Raw genomic sequence first — 27299 nt, 5'->3', positions numbered from 1 at the left:
TGGCAGAGGAAAAGAAGGAAAAGAATCTCCAACAGAGTTTGCTGCAGAGGTGTGCCTTGTCTTGTGAGTCTGGCTTATCCTGGAACAGATCTATTACTGCCGGCCCATCTTGCTACTGATGCCTTTTTGATAGGGAAGCAGAAAGTGATATACAAAGTAATGAATCGTGACCCACCATCACTGGCTGAGGCACAGAAGCAAGTTGAGGCTCACAAACACATTTTTAAAGCAACTCTGGGCTGTGACACAAAGATGAGGATAGGAAGGGCCACATGTATCTCCTGGGCAGATGGAGACCTCCAGACGAGTTTTTCCCTGTCTGCAAACGATTGCAGAGCCCAAAGTATGTCACATAGAACAATTGAAAATGCTGATGGACAGAGTTGAGCAGCTGTATCTTAAGTTGGAGCACCTACAGCCTGTGGCTAAAGACTGTGGAGGTGTATGGGTCATGGAACACCATACAGGGAACATACAAACAGGACCATGGAAGGTCTGTTCTTATGTTCGCCATCTGCCTTCGCAAAGCTTAAGAATGCAATCACCCAGCCCTAATCAAGTAAGCAGAATCACTTGTTTCCATTGTGGAAAAATGTGACATATTAGGAGAGAATGTTCCAAGTCCAACTCGCCCTAAGGACCTCACCCTAAAAAGCAAGCCAGAAGCTTTTGGAGGACCTCCGCCTGCAGAGGACCAAACCCTCAACCCACGGCTAGGACACACAACCAAAAGAGGTCCCAGCTTGTACATCAACGTACAGTAAATGGACGGCCTGTTAAAGCAGTTGTTGATGCTGGTGCCAAGGCCACAGTGATATCTGAAGAGGTGTATAACACCCCCAACTGAAGCACAAATGCAGCCGGAAATTCAACTGAAAGGTCTTTGTTGGCTGCATTCATGACTCTTTCCTCCTGAGCCTTGATACTAGGCAAGCTGCTGACATGACCATCTTCGCCGGTCACAAGGTGTTTGTTGGCAATGAACCCGTGCCTCCTGGGTCATTGAAGGAAATGGAGAGGACTACTCTGTGGCATGTCTGGTCCAGGAAGATAACATTACCCTACCACCTGATGGAGTGACAGTATGGGGTAGAGTTGAAAATCCAAAACCTGGTCTTCCAGCAGTTCTAGAACCTCTCGACATAATCGAGACCATCTCATCAGAGTTGCCAACTACATGGACACCAGAATTCCTGTAGTTTCTCAAATACCAAGGCATCCCTGTGTTGGTATATTGATTGAAACCTTCCCTGATGACCAGGTTGGGAGTGCATCAGTGGAGGAGCCAATTGTTGGAAGAGTGGCAAGAAATGCAATAGATCTACCAGAACACCTGCAAGCACCTGCATGGATCAGTTTACAAGATGGGTAGGGGCATTTCCAATCCCGGATCAAGGAGCTGAAATGACAGCTAAGACTATGGTCAACAATTTTATAGCACGCTTTGGAGCCCCTTTAGAATTTCACACAAACCACGGACGTAACTTCGAGAGTGCTCTGTTTAAGAACATCTACCAGCTTTTCCAGTTCTCCAAGACCAGAACCACACCATACCATCCTGCTTCAAGTGGACAGGTGGAATGATTTAACCGGACACTGCTCCAGATGATCCATTGCTACATGGACCAAAATCAGAAAAACTGGGATGAGCACATGCCCCTATCAACAGCAGTGTACTGCAGTACAAATCACTCAAGCACTGGGTTCACACCTAACCTATGCTAATGCTGGCAAGAGAAGTCTATCAACCACATGACATATGGTTGGGGATGGTAGAACTGAAACAGGATGGAAAGGAACCCTTTGAGTATGCACAGGACTGGGAAAAGAACCTTAGTGAGGTCCATGAGATGGCTCGCCAGCACCTCAAGGCAGCTCAATACAGACAGAAGAAGTTGCATGACTTACGAGCTCAGCAGCACAGCTACAGTGTGGGAGACCTGGTCTATGTGAGGGATAACGCAAAAAAGAAAGGTTTCAGCCCAAAGTTGCAAGCTACCTGGAAAGGGCCATATATAGTCACAGCCAGCTGTGGGCCAGTGTTATATGAAAACTTGACTGAACGTGAAAAGAAAGTCAGTTCTTGAGGTTTGTACACAAGTGATATGATTCCTACATGGATCAAGCGACAGAGGCACAAAGTTCTGACTTATTGCCGGAACCCAGTCACACTCACTGAGTCAGCCCTTGATGCACTACACATGCAGGCACAGGCAGGCCGGGCTGTGCCCGCTCCAGGAGCAGACGCATATCTCAGAGCAGAGGAGAGACTAGAACTCTAAGGGGACAAGAAATGTTCTGGTTTGATTTAGTATTGGTAATTTTGGTTATGATCTACTACTGATTGTGCAGTTGACCTGTTAGTACCGAAGGGACTCCATGCGCTTAAAAGGAGGGGACTGTAGTGCTAGTATTATTATTAGTGTTCTGTTGTTCCTACCATACGCAATCCAGCTGAGGTATTTGCTGTGTAATGCACCACAGTTACATAGCATAATCTTGTACCTGTTTATTGCTCCCAGAATTACGTGTAGACAAGAAGTTCCAGTTCCGTTGTTTCGGGTTGGCAGTCAGCAGTTCCTTTTTGATGCTCTCACACCTGCTCTGGACTAGACTTGTTCGTCTGCTCTGAAGTGAGAGCATGCAACTGTAACTGTACCTGTGTGTGTGCTGCAGTTCTTCATTAAAACAAGTGAACGATATGTTTCTGACAGTGGTCCTTCCTCCTACATGAACACCTAGAATATCCTGTTAGCCGAAGGTAACAGTATTCCTAATATTAATTATTGCAGATAAACCCATAACTAATGTTATCTGAAAAATGAAGAGAATTACTGGGAGAAATGGCTGTGTTGCTGCATCTTTAGACTTCCCCTTTGTACATTTTGGGCAGTCATGATAAATCAGTTATTACTGACTTAATTGTAGGCAGTTCTGGACATACATATAATAGCCACACTAAGCTTTTACCCATTTTAACAGCTCTTCAAACATAAAGAATGACCAAAGACTGACAATAAGAGATTAAGATTAAGAAATTACTTTATTCATCCCAAATTGGGTATCTCCATTCTGCATTTAACCCACCCAAGTGCACACACACAGCAGTGAAGACACACACCGTGAACACACACCCGGAGCAGTGTATACTGACCGGATTCTAGTAGTTTTACACAAATATACAGTAATAAGGCCTTATTGCTAAGATTCCAGTGTCTGTGTTTAGTGCAGCATTATCAGTTTTATTTGATAAGGGCACTTTTTTTAATTCTACCTTTAGGCAAAATTACAAGAGTAGGTAGCTCAATGTTCAAAACTAGGGCAGACATTCAGAAGGTTCTAAAGCTATCTGTTTTTATCAGCTGCATCAAGCAATTTAGTAAACATTAGTTACATTTGATTCTAGTTAGTTGAGTCTCCAGTTTCTTTGTTAATGTTCAAGCTGATTTGTTTTGAACTTGGAAAGAGAGCATCCTTGTCAGCTGATAATCAACGCAGAAAAACACTGTTACAGAAAACATTGTTCTGAATATACTAATTTCTGAACCGGCCCTTTTTTTAAATTCCAAGTCTTTAGAAAAATAAGTAGCCATTCATAATACACATTACATCCCAACATAATTAACAATATTCTATGGCATAGAACTATCACCGTCTTCTCAATACGAGACGGAAAAGCAGTAGGCTGAAGGCTTATTTCGAAACCCTACTCCAAGATTTAATAATTAGTAAGTGTATCTAGAAGTACACCATGCACTAAACAGACTGTCCATATGTTGGCTTCCGTGGTATTACAAAATGATTTATACCATCTGACAAGAAATCATATTAAACTCCACACTTATACTTATGCAGCATATTATTTTTAATTATCTTCTTAAACCCAGTAAGATACTTACACATTTTCAATTCATCCTTAAGTTTGTTCCATAAATTCACTCCTCTGACAGAAATTCAAATTTGTTCTGGTTCTATTTTTTAAATATACACTTTCCTTTAAAATTGTAAGCACACTCTCTTCTGAAATCTGTTATCACAGCTTAGCAAAAAAAAAAAAAAAAAAAAAAAGCCTCTGAACACAAAAGTGCAGACAGAAAAATAAATTCAGTCACTGAAAATATTGTCTTAGATTAGCAAGTCAGTTAAGCAAGAAAAGAAGACTGTGGCTTTGGTTGAAGAAATTCCGAGGATCTGAATTCCGAGGTGGATGGCGTGGACACAGCAGAGAACCAGGAATGCACGAGGCCCAGATAAGCAATGAGGCATTGGTAGAAAAATCCAAAGTAGAAACCAGAGAGATTAATATGTGGATGGTGGAAGTACAATCTAGCGATGAGCAGTGTTCCAAGGCCGCCTTAAGAGCTCGATGGAAATCAGCTGCGTCTCGTAAACTCGCTACCTCGGGATACACACAGACACAGAGGAGGGAAAGGGAGGGGGAAAAGGGAATTGGAAAACGGAAGAAGGAGGATGACCGGCTTGGCAGTTTCTGACAGTTATGTATGTTCTTAGGTAACAGGTGTTTAGTATCTTATAATTAATATAATGTCTGCGCAATTTTAAAATCTACATTATCAAATTTCAATAACTGTAATGGTTGGAGGGTCCTCTGTAGGAACATCCACTTAAGACCTGTAATTCCACAAAATCGTGTATTATATAATGCTCCTTGGCCTCGCAATGACCACTAGGTTGCTATGTGGTTATTAAGCTAATGAAAAGTTTATAAGTTTGCAGCTCGTTAATTAAATTAATTAATTAATTTCATTGTTCTTGAATTTATAGTTCTGTTTGGCGTAAAACCGAGGTGTAAAAAGTCTTCAAGTGGCTTTGCTGATAAATATATAAAAATAAATAATAATAATAATAATAATAAAAGATTTAGTGACTATATATAACTGTCAAATAAACACACTCAAAAACAACCCAAACAAGCAAAGTAACAAAAACAAAAATCTTTCTTAAAATTGTTCTTATTATGCAAAAAAATACAATAATTGTGAATAAGTGAATGAAGGAGTGATTTCAAAGACCTACAACACACCCAGGACTTCTGCATCAGGAGAGGGTCATGATGGCTGCCCAGTAGGGGGAGGCAGAAGACCTGCTTGTATACAACAAACCCAGGACTCCTGCATCAGGAGAGGGACATGATGGCTGCCCAGTAGGGGGAGACAGAATCCCCTTGGCTGGGCATTATCAAAGGAAGATAAGTTACAAGAAAAACAGAAATAAAACGAAAAAAAACTAAGAAATATACTTAGTCGTTAGACTGAATTCTCTGTATAACCCACCATAGAATACTGTAAAATAATAAATAATTAACTAGACAAATGCATTTTCTGCAAATGCATGTGAATGTTGAAAACTGAAAAGAGTTGGCTGAAATCCAATGCCAAATCCTGGAAGCTGAAATGTAAAACTGGAGTTGGAAGCTTAACTTGTTTAGCTAAAAAACTATTGCACATTGCTGAAAAGGATGACAAGAGAATGATATGATGAAGTAGAAATAAATTGGCTTTCAATTGCTAAAGAAAGAAGTGTTAAACTAATATTAAAGAAGGCAGTGTAGTGAAGGAACATAGTAGGATAGAGGAGAAGGAAGGAAGAACTGAAGGAATTAAATATGAGTTAAAGAAAGAAAAATGGAAGAATGAAACAAAAATGCAATATTGTAGAAAGACTGTATAGTGTAGTTTAAAAACAGATGAGCATTGCTGAAAAATACAGAAGGTAAATGATGTGTAACCAAAGCAGGAATATTTGAAAGGTTTTCTTAGAGAAAGAAGAGTAGAAACAAGGAAGAACTGAAAAAAGGGAAGAAATGAAGGAATGAAAGCAGTATGAATGAAGAATAAAGTGATGTGCATAGCTGAAAAGCCTGGAAATGAAAAAATGCTGGAAAAGAGCATATATCAGCATTTCTTTGCTTTTATTTTGAGACCATGTAATTAAAAGGCTTTTATTTTGAAAAGGCAGCATGCCACAGGAGACTCATATGATCTTGTGTTAAGATATGAACTTTAATTTTGACTATTTATTGTACTTTGGAACATTACAGTAACTTGTTGTAAATAACTGTATACTTTTATTCTGAAACCACAAACGAGAAGACAACAGTGCTGACTTTAAAATGGCTTCAGTTGATGCCTAAAGCTGTATCTCAATACACAAAGTTGATTTTAAGCCCATTTTTGTCTTTCTTGGCTTTTATTTTGAAAGAAAGGCATGTTGCCGGACAGTCATATGACCTTACAATCTTAACGTTAATTATGAATATTTATCATAATTAAGAAAGATGCATGAACTTCCTGCAAATAACTAGACATTTATTGTGAAAGTCTGACCATGTCCTCCTGAAGAACAATTGTCACCATGCCTGACTTAAAATGGCCTCAGTTGGTGCCTGAAGCTGTATGCCAATGACAAAAGTCCATTTTTAGGATATGTTGCTGTTTCAGGGCTTTCATTTTGAAAGAATGCTATAAAAGGCTTTTATTTTGATAAGCCAAAGTGCTGCAGGAGACTCACGTGGTCTTAGATTACAATCTTAACTTTAGTTTGAATATTCATTATACTTTACAAAGGAGAATACACCGTGGCTGACATTGAAAACATCCCAAGTCAGTGTCTAAAGCTGTATGCCAATAGCCAAGGTACATTTTAGGCTTATTTTTTTATTTCTTGACTTTTAATTTGAAAGAATCCAGAACGAAGGCTTTTATTTTGAAAGTGCAGCATGCTGTGGTGCACTCACATGACCTTCAATTAACAGCTGAAGTTTAATTTTGAATACTCACTATACTTCAGAAAGGTGCAGTCACTTCCTATGAACAACTGTAGACTTTTATTGTGAAAGTGTTGTCATGTCCTGCTTGGAGAAGACAACATGGCCCACATGTTTCACTAACAGAGCCAGGAGGCTTCAACACAGAGATTGATGAAAGAAAAATGAAAGATTTCTGGCCATTTAGGAACAGCCTTCATTTGTGTTTTTCACCAGAACTCCTGGACCTCTTTTATAATGGGAGAGCAGTCACTCTCTGTGAGTTTGGCCACCTGGTAACAAAAAAACCACAGGTCCTATCAAAATGAGAACAGCATTACCTGAAAGAAGACAAAAATCTCTACTACTTTTGAGCAAATGGCATATCAGGAGGTAAAATTGCGGCCGTGACGGCGAGTTAGAGAGAACAGCTTCTCCCACTTTAGCTGATGATGTCACCACTCTAGCTGTGAACATTCCGCTCCCATAGACATCAATGTAAAATTCAGAAAACAGCTAAAAATGCCATAAAACTTAAACTGTGATTAATCAAAAACTGTAACAGGTATCAAAAAGCTGAATACAAGACTAATAGATTAATGTCTTTAGACCCCTTTAAAGGTCAAATGGTGTTTCTAGCTGAACGTATGCTGACACAGTTAAAGCTGAAAGAGGACAAAGATGAAGGGGATTTCAACATTCTCTCCATTCATTTCAATGGGGCAAAAAATAGGTCAACAGCACCTGTTGCAGTCGTTGTTAACCTGGGCCGCGACCGATCCGGTATGGAAGTCATATTTGTGATTCGCATGCTTGATTTGGCTTAAATTTTATGTTGGATGCTCTTCCTGACAGAACCCTCTGCATTTAGTAGGACTTGGGACTGGCACATGAAGACACTGGATTGTGTCCCCCTGTAGTTGCATTAGTCTAAACATAACTAAGGTCTTATAGATGATTCAAGATTCTCAAATTTATAATTGTTCTGATGATGAAAGTTTAATAGTCAGTTTGAGTGGAAGATTGCAGCTACTCCTCCAACTCGACCTGTGCTTCGAGGAACATGACAATGTTTTATTATTTTTTATTTAATTTTTTTTATTATTTTTTTTTTTTACTTCATTCTGAATCCGGTGCCACTCCTGAAACACTGGAACCCGGAATTAACAACTGTAGACTCAGGAAGAAAAATCCTCTGTAGAGGCTCACACAGTTGGGCAGCACAGTCTTTAAGCAGCACAGAACATACACCAATAAAGTATGTTATCTTGATATTTACATAACCTGACTGAATGGACAATGCCTAAGGTGAACTGAAAGAAATGCACAAAAGACAAGGTAAACAAACCAGTTTTAGAAAGCAATTTAATCTTTCAATGTGTGTGTGTGTCTGTGTAACAGTTTTTAATACATTAATTATTACTTATGTAGGTGAAACCTCCCCAACCAACTGCTGCCTATCTCTCACCAAAGAAAACATAAGCCCAGTCCAATCAAGATTTCATTCCAGGTACTAAAAATGCCCTATTCTGAGCATGAACTCTCTTCCAACCTGTAATGGAAAATGTTTAGCTATGACTTTGACTTCATACTTAAAGTGAAGGTGAACTGATTTTTTTAAAGGCTGTGGAAAGTAAAATCATCTTATATTTAGTGAAAAAAGAAATCAGTTAAGTGACACATGTTAGAATGTTTTAATAAATTCTCCATCCATGACCGTATATAAAAGAACTGTTGTCGGCTCCATGGTGAATGCGTTGTGTTTTGTTCCCTGTACCAGCACTGTGCAGGTTGTTAATAAAAGAAGAATTTCCTATTTTTTGTGTCGAACTTGTTTAGTTTTGCTGACTTACCCGTCATCAAAAGATGTATTGTGTATCATTGACGGCAAAAAAAACATTTTAACTTTTTTTTTGTTTTTTTTTTTACATTTTACATCTTAGACCCTGTACTTTCTTACTTTTACTTTAGTAAAATAACAAAACATACACTAGCAGTTTAATCATTACACGTATTTTGAAAGTGTGAACCGGAAGAAGTAAGTGACGCTGCTGTTTGTACAAAGTTGTGAGCAGCCTTCAGCCTGGGTCAGTCATTAAGATGCCTTTCGTTGACCTACAGAGTAATTTGCCCGCTACCTCATTTTGTGAGGACTTCTTGAAGAAGCTTTGCAGCCGCACCGCAGCTGTTCTGGGGAAACCGCAGGACGTGAGTTAACATGACGTATGACCTGCTTATTGTAGCATGTACTTACAGTAAGCACAGGAAAATAACAACAATAATAATAATAATAATAATGTCTTCAGTCTTTTCGTAAAAACAGAAATACTAGGGGTTGGTTTGATGTCTAACGGGAGAACATTCCAGAGAATTGGGGCTCGGTATAAAAAGGCACGTTGACCAGCGGAGAGTTTACTGACTGTCTGACCGACCAAAAGCATTTCATGCTGAGAACGAGGGTAAAGCAGAACAAGGTCAGAGAAGCTCTTAAAGATTGATACCATTGTCTTTGTACGTTAGCATAGTACTTTAAAACCGGTTCTGAAATACAATATAGGGATTTCATGAATGGGGAAAAATATTAAATTAAATATATAAATATGTTACATTTTCGAGTACTAGTACCCGGCAGCAGCATTCTGCACCATGACAGGTTGCATATTGTGCTCCACATTCAGAGCAGTTAACCATGACCCAGCATCTCCACACTGTAGATAGCATCCCTCTAACAAATGCTGTAGGGAGAAGAGGTCACTATGAGCGGCTCACCAGAGAGAGAGACATTATCCTGCTTATGGAGTCTGTTATTCACAACTATGATAAACCTTATTAACTCCAGATCATCAAGCTGTAGACGAGAAGTCAGTTCATTCTGTATCTCTTCATATAATTCCTCAACTTAATTGTGTAGTGGACAAGAGTAATTTGGATTTCAGCACTTTGTTTCTTCGGCCATCATTTCCTACCAAACGGATTCTGACCCCCGAGTGTAAGTGCTGTGGAAGACTTAGTTTCAGCCCAGTGACAATGGTTGTGACAGAAATGCACTGAACAGTATTCACATTAAAACAGTCTTCCACTATAGAGCAACATTGGACAGCACGGTATTTACCACACTGAGGGCGACAGTGTTTGGCTGTGGTTCAAGTTCAACAAATTTAAACTTTCAGTGAGTCTGTGCTGATGGTTCACCATGGACTTGTGTACAAAGCCATCACAATGCACCACATACAAAATAGTGGCGTGGCACATTCAGAAGCTGTTTGCCATCATAATGTGTATACTATTAGTGAAAAAGGCTCAGTCAGCCAAGAGTTGCTTGTGTGGCTCAAGGACACTTGACCAGTCATTGAGATACAGGAAAATTAACTCGTACTCTTGAGTATCACATTTTCTATGTATATTTCTGCTTATTCCTCCCTCTCTCTTTAGAGGATGCATGCTTACCTGCTTCAACCCTGCTGATGGTTGTTATGGTTCTCTTTCAGAGGATGAATGTGGTGGTGAAGCCTGGGCTGCCAATGCTGATGGCAGCCTCTTGTTCACCATGTGTGATGCTGACAGTGTCTGCTATTGGTGTGACTGACACTGCTGACAAGAACAAGGAGCACAGTGCCAAGATCTTCGAATTTCTGACCCAAGAACTTGGGCTTACTGAAGACAGGTGAGTGCTGCCTGCACAGATACTGTAGCATCAGCTTCTTTAGAAGTAAAAGTACATACTAGAATAGTACAGACACAGTCTGCAGAGATGGAATAACAAGGGCTACTGTTAATCACATTTTTTTCCTTATAAATATCTTCAGTTCCCATCACACACATGTTCATTAGATTTCATTTAAAAATTGGCTAAGGCTATGCATATATAGGCAAGGCAAGTTTATTTGTATAGGACAATTTGTACAAAGAGTAATTCAAAGTTAAAAGTGCATAGGCAAGAATTCAAATTAAAGACAGTAAAATATGGATTTTGAATAGAGTAAAAAAAAATGCTTTAAATTAAAAGAGAATGAGTGCAGATAAAACACTTTCAGTTGTCATATGCAAAGCTGAAAAGAAAAATTTTTAGCTTGGACTAAATATTATCAGAGTTGAGGTTTGTTTCACATCATGAGGAAGACTATTCCAGATTTCAGCTGCATAAAACTGAAACGATCCTTCTTCCTGTTTAGTCCTGACTCTTGGCATGAGCAGAAGGCCTGTCCCTGATGTTCTCACACTCCCAGATGTGGGATATGCCTAATATATGTGAGATATGGCATCAACATGTCAGAGATAAACTGTGGTGCTGAGCCATGAAGAGACTTATACACAAGCAGTGCTGTTTTAAAGTCTATTCCCTGAGCGACAGGAAGCCAGCGCATCCTGAGAACAGGAGTAATGTGGTTGTACTTCCTGGTTCTAGTCATGACCTGAGCAGCAGTGTTCTGAATATACTGCAGCTGCCTTACAGCTCATTTTGAGAGCCCCCTGAGCAGGCCATTACAGTAATCTAACCTGCTGGAGATATATGCATGGATGAGTCTCTTCAAGTCTGGTTTAGACATGATCCTTTTGATTGTGGCAATGATTTTGAGATGGTAAAATTCTGATAATGCAAGTATGAGGCCATGATTACCCCTAGATTGTGTTTTGAGGTGCATGTTAAAATTATATATATATCCATCCATCCATCTTCTTCCGATTATCCGGGGCCAGATCGCAGGGGCAGCAGCCTAAACAGGGATGCCCAGACTTCCTTTTCCCTGGACACTTCCTCCAGGTCTTCCGGGGGGACTCATCCCAGCCACTTCACACTCAGTTGCAAACTGCCCCAGTGCACGCTGTAGCACATCATCAGCAAAAAGCAGGGATGAAATCCTGTGGTCCCCGAACTGGACTCCCTCCATCCCCTACCCATAAATTCTGTCCATAGAAACAATGAACAGAACCGGTGACAAAGGGCAGCCCTGCCGGAGTGCGACATGCACCAGAAACAGTTCTGACTTAACTACCGGCAATGCGATCCAAGCTCCTGCTCCCATTGTACAGAGACCGGATAGCCCTTAGCAGAGGGTCCCGGACCCCATACTCCCAGAGCACCGCCCACAGGGTGTCACGTTGGACACGGTCAAATGCTTTCTCCAAATCCACAAAGCACCTGTAAACTGGTTAGGCAAACTCCCATGAACCCTCAAGCACCCTGAACAGGGTATAGAGCTGGTTGAGTGTTCCATGATCAGGACGAAAACCGCATAGTTCCTTCTTTATCTGAGGTTCTACCACCAACCAGGTTCTCCTCTCCAGCACCCTGGCATAGACCTTCCAAGGAAAGCTGAGGAGTGTGATCTCTCTATAGTTAGAGCACACCTTCTGGTCCTCTTTCTTAAAAAGAGGGACCACCACCCCAGTCTGCCAATCCAGGGGTACTGTCTCCAATCGCCATGCGATGTTGCAGAGGTGTGTCAACCACGACAGACTTGACTTGAGACTTCAGATACTCAGGGGGGATCTCATCTCAAAACAAAATATATTAGCTTCCAAGACCCTACTGTTGGTCAGTTATCCCACAATTAGTGCAGTAAGTCTTGTGTTCTAAGTCTTCAGTTACTTTCTGTTGTGTCCTGTGTTCTTTTCATATTTGAATGAATGAAGGCTTTGAGTAATAATTGGCAGTGTTTTCTGATCAACAGGATTGTTATTCAGTTCCTTGCACTGGAGCCTCACCAGGTTGGGAAGAAGGGAACCGTCATGAGCTTCTTATGAAGGACACATCTGAGTATCACTCCTAAATGAAGATGATGATGCAGGCTGGATAGATCAGTATTAATCATAGTAAATAAAGATAGTAATTTAAATCATCTTATTAAAAAATTATGTTTTCAATGACTTTAAAAAAGCCAGTACTGTTAACATTCCCACAGTTACATATTCCAAACTGTTATAAAAGACCATCCTAAAACCACACAGAATAAAACATCTCACTACTTTAACAAAAATCATGTTTAAAAAAAGTTTTTTGTAAGTTTTGCCTAAAGAATGGTGACTTTGGCAGATTCGGAATACAAATATCTGTCTAGTGGCCTAAGCTTCTTCTCTACAGAGGACCAAAAGCTAAAGGTATGTATTATGTCATTTAAAATAATATATTGCTTTGGTCTTCAACTCAGTTCAGTCCAGGCACAAGCAAAGTGTAAGATAGTGATATATAGGGGTTTCCAGCCCTGGTCCTCGAGTGCTACTGTCCTGCTCATTTTCCAGATATCCCTGACCTAGCCACTGCCGATTACTTGGATCAGGTGCGTTAAGCCCATTAGAAACCGAAAGGGGAAGGACAATTGGAAAACCTGCTGGGCAGTAGTGCTCAAGGACCAAGATTGGAGACCCCTGAACTAGACGTCCCCCGTCGCTGTGCACATTGCTGCTAAATATGGAGTACTATTCTTATCCCAATGACTGTAGAAGGGCTTCCCTGCTTCCGGGTTTGAAGCCATATAGGAAGTAGCTGCTAGCTCCAAAAAAGCTCTGGCTCCCATTGACTTTCATTCAAAATCAGCACCAATTACTGATTACATTGATACACTGACATCTATGGAATGAGATATGAGACAATAGGAACTGAACAGAAATGAGGACACCAAAACTAAATAATAATTATAGTGGCCAAAGGAAGCAGTAGGTAGGTGTGCATTTTTCAGTGGGAGCTCCTGGATGAAGATCTCAGTCTGTGATTATTTGCAACATTTGTCTGTGGAGAGGAGATGGACCTCCTCTGGCCACTTCAGAGGAGGATGGACCAGCACAGGAGGGGCTCCTCAGAACCACAATCAGCTGTGCATCTCCATTTGAAGGACACAGGACACTCATTTGAAGATAGTAATATACATATTGGCATGCTGGCTTCCAGCAGGACTGCCCTTTGTCACCAGTTCTGTTCATTAATTTTATGGACAGAATTTCTAGGGGCAGCCAGGGACCGGAGGGGGTGCAGTTCAGGAACCACAGGATTCAGAGGGTGAAGTGGCTGGGATGAGATTCAGCACCCCCAAATCCGAGGCCCGTTGTCGTTGGCATTGTTGTCGTCAGTGATGAGCCCGACAGTCGCAGAGTTGTCGGAGAACTTCTGCAGAACACAGCTCTGTGTGTGCTCTGAAGTCTGCAGTGTAGGGGGTGAAGAGGAAGGGCGCCAGAATGGTCCCCTGGGGAGCCCCTACACTGCAGGTCAGGATGTCAGACACACAGTCCCGAGTTCTCACAAACTAAGGTAGTCCAGGATTCACCAGCCTTCTTCAGTTTGTCCCTCAGAAGCACCGGCTGTATGGTATTGAACGCGCTGGAGAAATCAAAAAACAGAATTGTCACAGCGCTGGCGGGCTTTTCCCGGTGAGCCAGAGCACGGTGAAGCAGGAAGATGGCGGCGGCGTCCACTCCAATGCTGGGCCGGTAGGCGAACTGCAGCAGGTCCGTTGCTGAGCTCACTAAGGAGCGTAAGTGGCCCAGGACCAGTCAGTGTCTTCATCAGATGGGACGTGAGAGCCACCGGCCTAAAGCTGTTGAAGTCTTTAGCGTGCAGTGTCTTGGGCACTGGTACCACCAGGCTGAGATTGAAGACATGCTCCATAACTCCACACAGTTCATCTGCGCAGGACTTAAGGAGCCTGGAGCTGATACCATCTGGTCCAGCTACCTTCCTATAGCTTTGATCTTCCTCAGCTCACTTCTCACCTGGGCTGGTGTGAGGGACAAGGGTTGGCAGGGGGCCTGTGTGCTGGGGGGTGGGTGAGTCCGTGGAGCTGTGAAGTGGTGGGGTGATGGGATGGGCCAGATGTGAAAGGCTGAGGGAGTGGGCCATTGTCCAGGTGTCAGGGAGAGGGCATGCAGCTGTTGTGAACATTATTATAGTAATTACCTAGGTAACATATAAAATTACTTTAAAATGATACGGTAAAATTAGTTGCAGCAACCTAATTTTTAGGTTTTTAGTTATCAACTTAAAAAATTACCTTTACACTAACAATTATTAAGGGGTAGTTATCCTTTGTGCACTGTTCGAAAACACTACCCTTTCGTTATGTTCAGGAAGAAAACATCCAATAAAATAAACTGCTGTAAAAATATATCAGATAAATATTTCTTTTCAACATTTTTTGCATAAATCTGTTAATCAACTTCAGTTCTGATCAAAACTACTAAATGTTAAAAAAAAGTCCAGGATTTTAACCCTTCCAATGCCAATTTCATAACTGATGTCATGGATGTGGGGGAAAAAAACACAAAATGACTGATTTTCAACATAAAAAGTGATTGTGGACTGGATATTTTTTTTTCCCTCCTATCATGTTGGATATGTCAAAGATTAGTAACAACACTAATTTTGATGCATTGTTAGTTTTTGTGCAGCATCAGATTTTAATGTTTTCTGACTAATTTATTGTTCGTGGATGTTTTGCCCCATTGACTGCCATTATAACAAAATTTTTTGGCTGCACAACTGTGACTACTTATGGCTGTGTAGTGCAGTGCACTTTCCTAGTAGAACAGGGAAATTCTCTGGTTTCTGCATCAGTATTGTTATGGTTATATAGCAAGTCTCGCGCACTAGTTGCTGTCTCACTGGTGAGAGGGATGCAGTCCTCTGCAGACTCAGGAGTAAAGAGGGGAACATGCACGTTGTGCAAAGGACAAAAAAAAAAGAACAGCCAGCACTTTCATCTATTGTGGTAGACACACTTGCAAAGAGCAGGAGGTGATATCCTGCAAGTCCTGCTTGAAAGACAGAACACACACACACACGTACACACATATATACACACACACTATAATATGCTGATATAGTCCATGCAAAACTCCATATAAAAGTCAGAATCTAAGCTTTCTATGCACAGGCCTGTGTACAGGGTTTATGGGGCCCCTTGGTTGTCAACGGTAAAAATCACAAATTTTACCTCTTCCCACCAAAGGAAACCACCAGCCAGCTATGCAGTCAAAAACTGTTATAATGGCAGACAATGGGGCAAAAACATCCATGAACAGTAAATTAGTCAGAAAAAATTAAAACTTGATGCTGCACAAAAACGAGCAATGCATCAAAATCAGTGTTGTTACTAATCTTTGACATATCCTGTGACTGTGATAAAAGGTAAATAAATATCCAGTCCACAATCACTTTTTATATTGAAAATAAGTCATTTTGTGTTTTTTTTTTTCTCCAAATCTGTGACGTCACTTATGGAATTGGCATTTAAAGAGTTAAAATCATGGATATATATTTTTTGATTAACAGATTTATGCAAGAAAAAGTTGAAAAAACAATTTATCTGATAAATTTTTTACAGCAGTTAATTTTAGTGGATCCTGTTTATCCCGAACGTAACTGAAATGGTAGGGTGTTTTCGAACAGTGCATGGAACATGGTTACATGGAACTGAATATTAGACAGTTCACATTAGGAAAACTAGAGACATGTCTAAAGGTTAAACTGAAATGAAACCAGGGAAAAGCAGGTCTAGACCAGGGGCCTGTTCCAGAAAACCCAGAGTTTAACCCTGAGATGAGGGATACTCTGGGTTGTCGGTTTCACAAAGTGGGTTCAGATTGACTGTGAGTCAGTTACAGCGGTAACTTACTCTGTGAAGAGTTGTTTTTGAGTGAGAGGGTAATCAGAACCCGTCTAGAGGCAGTCAGAAATGTGACTGCGCTCAAACATCTGGTGTACAGTTTTGTTGTCTTCCCCTGACCCATGCATCTTATCAAAGAGGGATTCTACAAAATTACAGGTATCACTACAAGCAACAGTTGTCACATCCAGCCTGTAGATTTGACAATTTATGCACAAATCAGTTGTATATTTTAGGGTTTCCAGGCTTGATCAGCTGCATAGATGGGACTCATATCCTTATCATGGCTCCCTCTGTAAATGAAGGCAATTATGTCAATATGAAGTCCTTCCACAGCATTAATGTACAGGTAAATAGTGGCCTTTAGCATTAATTATAAAAGATAATTCCATCACAGTTAATTCAGATTTTTTTTGTCTGTGTGCTTAAGGTCTTATGTGATGCATCACATGTGAAAACGAACATGGAAGCAAAGTGGCCTGGATCTGTGCAAGTCTCACACCTGTAACTTACACCTCTCTGTTCCGTTATCCATGTATCTCAATATGTATATTAAAATGTTGAAATGCATGCTCTCGTTTCTATAGGAGAGCTTGATGGTTACCTCCTTGGTGACAGGAGAAACCCTGGCCAGCCACATCTTTAAAACGCACGCACACACACACACACACACACACACACACACACACACACAATAACACTTATCCTGATTCTGCACCTGGCCCACAGCACAATTCCAGTTCAGCCCACAGCAGGACATGTGCCGCAATTGAAATGACCATAGGCATAGTCGAGGCCTTGTTCCAGTGCCTTTGCAGGCTCAGGTTCACACCAGACAGGGCCTGTGACTTTACTGTGGCATGTGTGGTTCTCCAGAACATAGTGACAGTGCGAAGAGAGCAATGTCCTGCACCAACAGAAAGTGAAACAGTCCATCTTGACTGGCAGATAGCAAAATAATTAGGGACACAATTTGTCTTAATCATTTTGCATAATGAAACAAAGAGAAAATATATGTATCAAGTTTTCTTTATTTTCTGCAAGTACAGATGCAATAAATTCAGCATTGCGCTATGACATAAAAATGTGTGTTATTTTATTTTATGGTGCCATCGACTATAAAATGCTCTGTGAACTTGTTTACCTCAATAATATTCTCTGGGCATCTTGTCTGTGGTTTCCACATCATCATCCTCCTCCTATAATGAAAAATAATTTTCCACTCTATTCTCCATTATGTTCAGTTAGGATAATTCATTAGGAGGAATAAACATACTTGCAACAATAGGGAACAGATGAGGTTCCTCCAGCAATGCCTTCTACCATGGGTCGGCCACCGTTCTGGCTGAGGAGCCTCTCTGAGAGGTGGTGGATCTGGACCCTTTACTTGTTTTCTCGGCTCTTTAGCCTATTAGCTATAAAAATGGACATGAAACATGGAAATGGAACATTGTGAGATATTTATTTTCACCTACATATCATAAGCTACTAGACCTACATATGTAATGATAAATAATTCAATAACAATAATATCTTCCTGTTTAAAGATTTTGGTATTTCAATTAAAACTCTCAGTTCCACTGAGGAACCCATCTTCTTCTCAGTTGCCAAGGTGAATCATTGTATCTGCGTAACACTGATGTGGGCTTTTATATGTTGTCAGGCATGCACTTTACTCACGTTAAATTAACTCTGGGTTGATTAAACTTATTCTGATCTGGTTTTTCTTAACTTCGGAGTTTGTTCCACCTGATTTATGAAACAGGCCCTAGGACTCATGTTAGCAATATTAAACCAGGACAAACCAAAGATTAAACCAGAAAGTTACAAGTAACAAGAGCCTTTATAGAAATGTAGTGGAGTAAAAAGTATTGTATTTATCTTTCAATGTAGGGGAGTAAAAGTAATAAGTTTCCCCAAAAAATACTACTCAAGTAAAGTACAAATTTTCAGAAACTGTACTTAAGTACAGTACTCAAGTAAATTTACTTCGTTCCTGTCCTGCCCTGCCCCCTTCCCCTTTCCCTGCTTCCACTATCTCTGCATGTAAGATGTGAGAAGCATTCAACACATGATGATATGACTTGACGTGCAGCTGAGTGCTCACCCCAAACGGATATAAATAGGTTTCTTTTTTTATATTTTTTATATATTTATTTTTTTAACCTCCTAAAACCCGAGCTTTGGTTTGGCTTGCATTTTAGATTTCTTATAGCTATTTTGGGTTAGATGTACCCAATAAATAATGTGCTTATGTTTTGTCATTGCTTTTGTTATTGTTTTTTTGTAATGCTCCAAAACTACTACTCCAAAATAGGAATGTCCTTTTTGTCTGTGGGAACAGTTGGATCACACTTAACCTTTGTGAAAGACAGAAAATGACACAAAATGAAGTTTTACAGTTCAGATAACAAAATATATGATGTCCACGTATGTGGACGCCAGGTCATAGGAGGTTAATGCTCGAGTCGCCTTCAGAATGCTGCCCTGGGTGTCTGCCCATGTCGCCCACAAGTAGACCTGAACTCTGAGAGCGAAGCAGTCTAATTAGGATGAAATGGTACTATGAGGTCTTTGAGGTATGAAGGAGCTTTATCATTAAGGGTTTTGTATGTTAGGAGAAGGATTTTAAATTCTATTCTGGATTTTACAGCAAACCAATCAAGAGAAGGTAATACAGGAGAAATATGCTAGTTCCTGTCAAAACCCAGGCTGAAGCATTTTGGATTATTAACGAGATGGCACCTGAGTGAACTAAGCTCCTATAAAGAGACTTTGATCATATACACAGTGACAGTTTCAGTAGCAGTTTCAATACAAACAGAATGCAGCATTGGCCTGCACTCTGTCCCAGCTGAACCCTAATTAGCCCATGTGTTTCTGGTGTCCACCATGTTAAACCCCATCCGCACTCACCCCCACTCCCGCCCCCCCACTGTGTGGTTCTGTCAGTCAGCCCATTAGTTTTCATCATGTCACACACAGCCCTAATGGTGTTAGGCGCATACATACAAACACACTCACACGTGCATGCACTCACAGCTGGACATAACTAGAAACAAAAAACCCAGAGCTCCATTATTATCCATATGTGCCTGTGTGTAGCTGCATGTGACAGTGTGTTTGTGTGTGAGTCCAACTTTTACCAGGTTTTGTGCATGTTCACAGACCTGAGGATCAATAAACTTGCAACTGTGGACTGGTCTGCCTGGTGGTCTGTCTGGACACGGGTGGTCTCAGGATTTAAAGCAGGCTGTCTTTGTGTGTGTGTGTTCTGGGAAATGTCGTTACTGGTGTTGTTGTATAATTTGTATCCTTTACAACAATCTCATTTCCAGATCAAGCATGCTAAATGGCTGTCACAGATCCATAATGCAAAGTGACTTTTCATTTCAAGTGAAAGCTGTGAATCATCAGCAGTGATGTTGTTTCTATAGTGATATTATGTTGAGCAAGCTTTGGCTCTAGTGAGTCCATCAATGCTACACATGGTTATACAGGGCTTTATTCCATATACCTGCCTGTGATCCACAAACAGGAACCTTCTGTTCATTGAAATTAATTTCTTTTATTTTATTGATATCATTATGAGGACATTTTCACAATGTCAGGGGGCTCTTTGTAACTTTGTCAAGATGTGACATTTAAAGGACTTCTGCATTTATTGTGTGACTCAACTGTAATGGGTCCAAAATGTGTGAAATGGTCAATGTTACGCAATTTAATTCTATCAACTTTAATTTCATCTCAAACTGTGTGGGTCACAGTAAAAGGATTAAACTGTGGGAAAAAGAGTCTATGTGGTGGAAAATGTTAGTTGATTAGCTCCATGTATTCCATTTAAATGAAGCAAAACTTTAAAAAACTTTTAACCTTCAAGTTTGCATGTTTTATAGATATGATGTGAAATATATAGACAGATTTCATACAGAGGTTTTATAAATATTGTGTGCGTGCAGCTGGATCAGTCATGTAGTCCTATTGCAGACTGATGCAAACAAATGAACCATATAGGGCCAAAACCATATAAAATGAGCTTTTTTCAATTTTCAGTGTCTATTTAATTTGTTTCAAATAATAGCAGTTTATTTTAGAAACACATATATAGAAACATGCTGGGGAAGGAGGCCTGAACAAAAGGAGATAGTCGCACTGACTGCTAGTTTCCGTTGCATTTACCAACAGACACATGAATGTAATTTGGTGGTCTGAAATGACATTCATATTAGCACAAACACAAACTCATCCAACACATTCTGTCTGGACATGGTGTAATTGTCTTATTGTGGACTGTCACACTAATATTTTTTGTATCACCATGTCTCATCCATCCATTATCTATACCTGCTTATTCCTCTTTAGGGTCACAGGGATCTGCTGGAGCCTATCCCAGCTGTTTTTGGGTGAAAGACAGGGGTACACCCTGGACAGGTCACCAGTCCATCACAGAGACAAACAACCACACACACTCACTCCGATTTAGAGTCACCAATCAACCTGACATACATGGTTTTGGACTGTGGGAATACCTAGAGAAAACCCACGCAAGCACAGGGAGAACATGCAAACTCCACACAGAAAGGCCCCTGACAGGTTGCGACCTGGGCCCTGCTGTGTGATTAGCACTGTGAGATAACAGTGCTAATCACACAGCCACCGTGCTGCCTCTGTCTTAATATCTAAGTTCATAATTAAATATATAAAATTAAAAATTACAATTGTGTTTCCATTACATTTAAATTTAGATACAGAATGATGTCAAAGAAATTATTGATGATGTTCAACAAGAATTTTTAAAAAATTCGTGGAAACAGCGGTTACACTTTTAATTTTAAATTAACAACTGGTTACTCATGTGATGTCTGATTGAGTTTTTTTGTTGTTGTTTTTCTTATATCTGTACTATCAGCACTAATTGTTTGGCATAAGCAAGATTTATGAACTAATGAACAGATTAAAGCAATAAAAATTTAAGTCTAGACAAAACACAAAGCTACATAATGTGTGCAGACACCAGCACAGACTAACAAATAATGACTCACCAAAAACAGGTTTCAGGGTTTGATGAAATATACTTACATTTACAGGCATACTCTTAACAAAGAACATTAAAACTAAAGTCAAAGAAAGAAGAATTAAGGAATTATTTCATTGGCACTGAGCTAGAAAGACAGCATGGCCCATGTTGTGTCTCAAGCCATGGGCTGAAGACATGCTGTGCTGTTAACTGTTCTCCACAGGCTTAATCAAAAACAGCTACACATGGTACAATGCTAAAACTTTACCAGATCTGTTTGTCCCTGTATTTCCTACCTCTTATTTCTCTTTTCTATTTTTTCTGTCATCTATAAAAAGAGAACAATGGCCTTGCTGTCTTTCGTTGCTAATGAATCCAATACTTCCTGCTTAATAAAAGCACTGATTAGAAGAAGGAAAAACAAATTTGTCACAGTTTTTTCACTGAAACCTCTATTTGCCTGAAAATGGTGTGCATAGTTTTGTGTGTGTGTGTGTGTGTGTGTGTGTGTGTGTGTGTGTGTGTGTGTGTGTGCGTGTGTGTGTGATTTTTGGGGGCAAAATGAAGCTCCAAATAATGCAAAACATTAAAATATAGGGTGAACAAGGTTTTAGGTTAGGGTTAGGGATTAGGGTCAGTAAAATTATTTTAAGTCAATGGAATGTTCGCTGAAGTAATGGACACACAACTCTGCACATGTGTGAGTATAAAGTATTGTGTCATGCCAAAACAGGGCCCTCAATGTTTGTTTCAAAGGTTGCCAAGAGCCCACCCACTTTTCTCTGGTGCTTTCTTCTTTTCAAACTCTGATTTTTTTTTCTCCCTCTCTGCTTCTTTATTTCTTTCCCTTTCAGTGTTGTGGCCCATAATGCACTACTGAAGCCACCAAAATATCAGTGGTCTTTTAGGTGTCAAAAGTTATTTGCTGATGGTGTATTTCTGACTGAGTCACTGAAACATCATGCATCCCCACCAATACACTGTCTGTGATCACTCATGTACTAATGTCAGTTGTCACCAGTAAGGCACCGTTACGTTCTTCAGGTCAGACGTCAGATATTGTGTAAGCATTATTATTATCTTTGTTTTTCAAATGGACCTTCACAGAAAAAAGTCCAGGTCACTTGGGGAAATGTGGCCCCCTGGTGGAGGGAAATGACAATAGCACATAATGGCTGGGAGCTGGAAGAGGAAGGAGGAGGTGGAATACAAGGGAAAGAGAAAGGGGTCTGCATGAAATAATACACGTGAGATATTTTGATATTATCTTTGGGGGGAAAAAAATTGTTTCAGGTGTAGTCAGAACTTGACTGTAGTTGACTGCACTTTGAGCCTGACAGATAGACATGAAGAGAGACATGAGGGGCAGGTAATGTGTGTTGTCTGTTTGTTTGTGCCTTACTTTGTGTACATGTCTTGCTATGTTTGTGTATTATTATGAGGACATTTTGACATTGTGAGGACATTTTTACTTCAACGTGCTGGTTGAGGGTTCAGGTTAGAATCAGGATTAAGTTATTGTTAGTATAAGGGCTAAGGTTATGTTAGTGTAAGGGCTAAGGTTAGACATTTAGTTGTGACAGTTAAGGCTATGGAATGCATTATGTCAACAACTGTCCTTACAACTAATGTAAAATTGTTTGTCTGTGTTAGAGAGACACCGTTTTATTATACTGTAAGCCCAAACATGGATATATGCTGTTGAGCACTTTATATAATATCGTATGTCACTGTATTTTTAATAATAATACATTTCATCATGCTTCATATTGTAAATATGTGCTTCTTTCATTTCACTAGAACAGCATGAAGGAATGGGACTGTACCCAAGATGGTCACACAGTACCATCCATCCATCCATTATCTATACCGGTTTATTCCTTCCAGGGTCACAGGGATCTGCTGGAGTCTAACTCAGCTCTCTTTGAATGAAAGGCAGGGGTACACCCTGGACAGGTCTCCAGTCCATCACAGGGCCACATAGAGACACACAACCTCACACACTCACACTCACTCCTATGGACAATTTAGAGTCACCAATCAACCTGACATACATGTTTTTGGACTGTGGGAGGAAACCAGAGTACCTGGAGTAAACCCACACAAGCACAGGAGAACATGAAAACTCCACACAGAAAGGCCCCTGAAGGGTTGCAAACCCGGAGCCTTCTTGCTGTGAGGCAACAGTGTTAACCACTCAGCCAGCCACACAGTACCTCCTTAGACAATTTAGGCCAAAAGAAGCAACTGCAGTAGGGCCTGTCTTGTTGTCATTAACTATATATGTCATATAGCATAGATAGATAGATAGATACATAGATAGATAGATAGATAGATAGATAGATACATAGATACATAGATATTTTATTTATGTATTATATTTACTCATATACATGTGAATATTAGAATAATTTGTAGAAACGTGATGCTTTTACTAAGCTAATTGTAGTCTATAGCTTTAACTCACTTTAAGCTATAATTAAAATGTATTTAGTATAATCTGATTTTGAATGATATGGGCTGTATTAAAGTAAAATGACTGTTTAAATGCAGGTTAACAGACATACTAATTAGATGTGTAGAATTTGAAATATTCAAGGCTTTTCGAAGATGGATGAGATGAGATGAGATGAACTCTATTCATCCCTTAAGGGAAATTCGGGTAGTCTTGTAGTCTTGTTAATAAGTAAGTCATTAGTGAGAGTAGTCATCACAGCGTGGTGGTGAGTAATCCACTGCAGCTGCTTAAAACATAAAACAGCACACTTGCTACCATAGTTTGGTAAAACATGTGCAGCTTCTTCCTGCAGACGTCTAAGAACCTAAGCCGCCTTAGGAAAAGTTGTCTGCCTTTTTTTATAAAGAACATCTGTGTTCAGTTACCAGACCAACTTATTGTCCAGGTGTCTAGATATTTGCCTTTTGTCTTGCTACTTGCCTTGGCATCTCTGTACCTGTGTGGTGTTAGGCACATCCAAACAGGAGTCTTCAATGTTTTGATTCAACCAGGTCTCAGTAAAACACATCAGACCACACCTGCAAAACACTCTCTGGGTCTTAACCAGTGCCTGCAGCTCCTCACTTTTGTTCAGTAGAGAATTGACATTCCCAGTGAAGATGGATGGTAAGAAATGTTTGTGTCTTCATCTCCAAGCCTTTAGTTTAGCACCAGCTTGGCATCCACAAAGCGACTTCTTCAGGACAGCTGGTATAAATATGGTGATATACTCCAGATTTGCTCTATTGTAGTAACAGGAGGGCATAACCAGAGTTTTATGTCCACAGTAGCCATAAGTGATTAAGCAAAATAGAACAGTAGTTGTCAAAAATATGTCAGAAACAGTGAAAATTTCAGGAGTTACAAAACTTTACTAGTTTCCTGTTCTCTGGTCACTCCCTTATTGCCAATATCTTGGCCCTGTCTCATAGCTCCTGAGTTTTTTAACTAGTGTCTTGTAATCTCCTGTTGCCACATCAGTCACTTCCCCTTCATTGTAACATTGTTTACTACAACTCCTATGAGTGTTCCAGCCTTCAGTAACTGTCTGAATGCTCTGCAACTTTGTTTTCTTGCTCTAGCCTTCAGTTGTAACCTTTGCTCTTATCTCTATTCACTGAAACCTGTCTGGCCCAGCTCAGTTCCCTGTTCATTCCTTCAAATCAGCTCACTTGCACCAATCTCCTGTTGGGTCGGTCCTCAGTTCTTGTCTGCTTCAGTTATGGAACCTTGTCAACCCCAGCTCTAGCGTCCCCAGTCTGCTTGACCCTTAGCTTCCCTGACCTGCTTACTGCGTCTCAACCCCAGGAGTGGCTTTTGCTCCCTGATAAAACCACACTGTTGCACTCGCTCTTCTTCGGTCTGTCTTGTGTCCTGTGTCTGGGTCCTACTTTAGTTAAAAATGTGACATTAACATTTCTTATAACACACCTACTGTCATGAGAGTCACAGACATGGTCTTGCTGACAAGATGGTCCTGTAATGCCCATCCAAAAGCTGCTGACCAATGAGGATGCAGCCTACTTACAACCACCCAGACCTTTGACTGTTGTGACCTTTGTGTCAGAACTGAAAAAAAAAAAAAAAAAAAAAAAAATTTAAAAAACTAAAAAAAAAAACTGTAAAACTAAAAAAGTGAGAGTGAAAAATAAAAAAGATCATGGAAAAAAATGGAAATACTGTAACTAAATTCCTACTCAATTACATTTGAAGTATTTATTTTTGTTTGACATTTTTATTCAGTTTCAATTTATTGTTTCCCTATATATTTGTTTAATACTTTTGAAACAAATTAAATCTCATGCTGTGTTTGCAAGACTGAACCAAACACACATCTGACTCCACTCACAAGCCTCCTATTTCTCCAAAGCAAAATAATTCTATTATTTTTACCTAAATTTACCAATTTCTTTCTTTATGTATTTCTTTCATGGTGTTTAATCAGGAAAGAATTAGCCTGAAAAAACCACTTACATTTAGGTGTTTTCCACTACATAAACGTACCAGCCCTTAACTGAACTTGTGCCTATTTTCCTAGGTTCTGCTTTTGTTTCCAATATCCACTGCTTGCTTTGGAAACAAGGAGTTAGGACAACATCAAGTTCTTAGTACTCACGAGGGAGGGGATGGGTGCTTCTTGGGCTATTGCCTGAGATAGGTCAAGTACCTGTGTCTCATGAGTGGTCAAACAGATGTGTTGTTACTTCTCAACAAGAGCAAACACAACAACATAGCAGAAACTTTAGTCTGTACAGAGTGTGTGTGCTTGTGCGCCATTTTCCATCTGACAGTCCTGATCAGTGGAATGAGTTGATACAACGCTGTGTTGCTGATCTACATACAGAAGACATACTGCTGAAATATGGACATCCATCATGGCCTCTGTCAGACAAATAGATTCAAGGATGGAACTTTAGATTCACTGAAAAAATATAACAATGAACTAAAAAAAAATTTTTAAAAATGAAGAGGTCACAACTATACATGAATTCAATGTATTTTCATTTTGTTTAAACTATATTTTTAAATTTGGTGCATTCAATCTCATAAAGTGGAGCAATCCAATTTTTTCAGGTTGTGCCAAATAGAAAAAAATTGTTGGCTTTATTGTCAAAGTAAATAACGCATTCAGTAGAACCTGAAATGTTTAACTGCAAGTTACTGCAAATTAATCATTTTAGGTTATCTCAAATAAAAAATACCCATCTTCATTATTTAAAATTTTTAACTTAACTCAAATGTTTTAAATGCATATGAATCAATGAGTATTCGAAACATTACTTACCAACAGCATAACACACATTGATAACACTTCCAAAATCTTTAAATCATAAAAGTATTGTCCATCATTCCTGTTAACATCCACAGTGACAACCTGAGGAAACAATGTGGACGAGGATCCAAAGTCCTGAATGTCAAATCTGGTCCATTTTGTTTCCCAATGTGCAAAAAATTGTCCCAGTCAGTGGAAGGCAGACGATGTCACAAATGTGGCACTTGAATAATGAAATTATCTCTCATGAGATCTTCTTGAGTACGGCTTATCACATTTCCACATGCATAGATAAATGCTGGGTTACAATTACCAGCTGAGTAATCAGCATTTATCAGAATCAGAATCAGAATCAACAACCTTGTTAGAATCAATTAAATTTTATATTTTTCCCTAACAGGTAGTATGATGGCTTAGTGGTGATCACTGTTGCCTCACAGCAAGATGGTTCCTGGTTTGAAACCCAGCAGGGGACTTAATATTATATTATATTATAACCCCAGAAACAGCACCATTCAAAGCTTTACAGCTGCAGTGGTAGGCAGAAGACAACAGAGTTACGCTGGTCTGAGTTTCTGGTTTTGGATTTTCAGTTACTTAAATTGTATTTTGTACTATGAATTGTATTATAAGTGTAGTGTCAGTGTAGA

At 39.8% G+C, this 27299-nt stretch overlaps 1 protein-coding gene across 1 annotated transcript; it reads left to right on the top strand.

Moving 5' to 3' along the window:
* Nucleotides 1-8803: 8803 nt before the first annotated feature.
* Nucleotides 8804-12744, top strand: ddt (D-dopachrome tautomerase). Its single transcript, XM_026302407.1, has 3 exons — nucleotides 8804-8974; nucleotides 10255-10430; nucleotides 12439-12744. Exons 1-3 carry the CDS (start codon nucleotides 8867-8869, stop codon nucleotides 12509-12511), a joined length of 357 nt encoding a protein of 118 aa, XP_026158192.1. The 5' UTR covers nucleotides 8804-8866; the 3' UTR covers nucleotides 12512-12744.
* Nucleotides 12745-27299: the final 14555 nt, after the last annotated feature.

Source organism: Mastacembelus armatus, chromosome 1, assembly GCF_900324485.2.
Source record: "Mastacembelus armatus chromosome 1, fMasArm1.2, whole genome shotgun sequence".
Classification (NCBI taxonomy): Eukaryota; Metazoa; Chordata; class Actinopteri; order Synbranchiformes; family Mastacembelidae; genus Mastacembelus; species Mastacembelus armatus.
The sequence above is the reverse complement of the archived record's forward strand: the minus strand, read 5'-3'. Positions and strand labels throughout refer to the sequence as shown.

What these genes read in the sequence shown, in the direction of transcription:
- ddt (XM_026302407.1), top strand. Translation starts at nt 8,867, where the DNA reads ATGCCTTTCGTTGACCTACAGAGTAATTTGCCCGCTACCTCATTTTGT. An exon ending in TTCTGGGGAAACCGCAGGAC is followed by an intron (nt 8,975 to 10,254) that starts GTGAGTTAACAT and finishes GTTCTCTTTCAG; the next exon opens with AGGATGAATGTGGTGGTGAA. An exon ending in CTTGGGCTTACTGAAGACAG is followed by an intron (nt 10,431 to 12,438) that starts GTGAGTGCTGCC and finishes TCTGATCAACAG; the next exon opens with GATTGTTATTCAGTTCCTTG.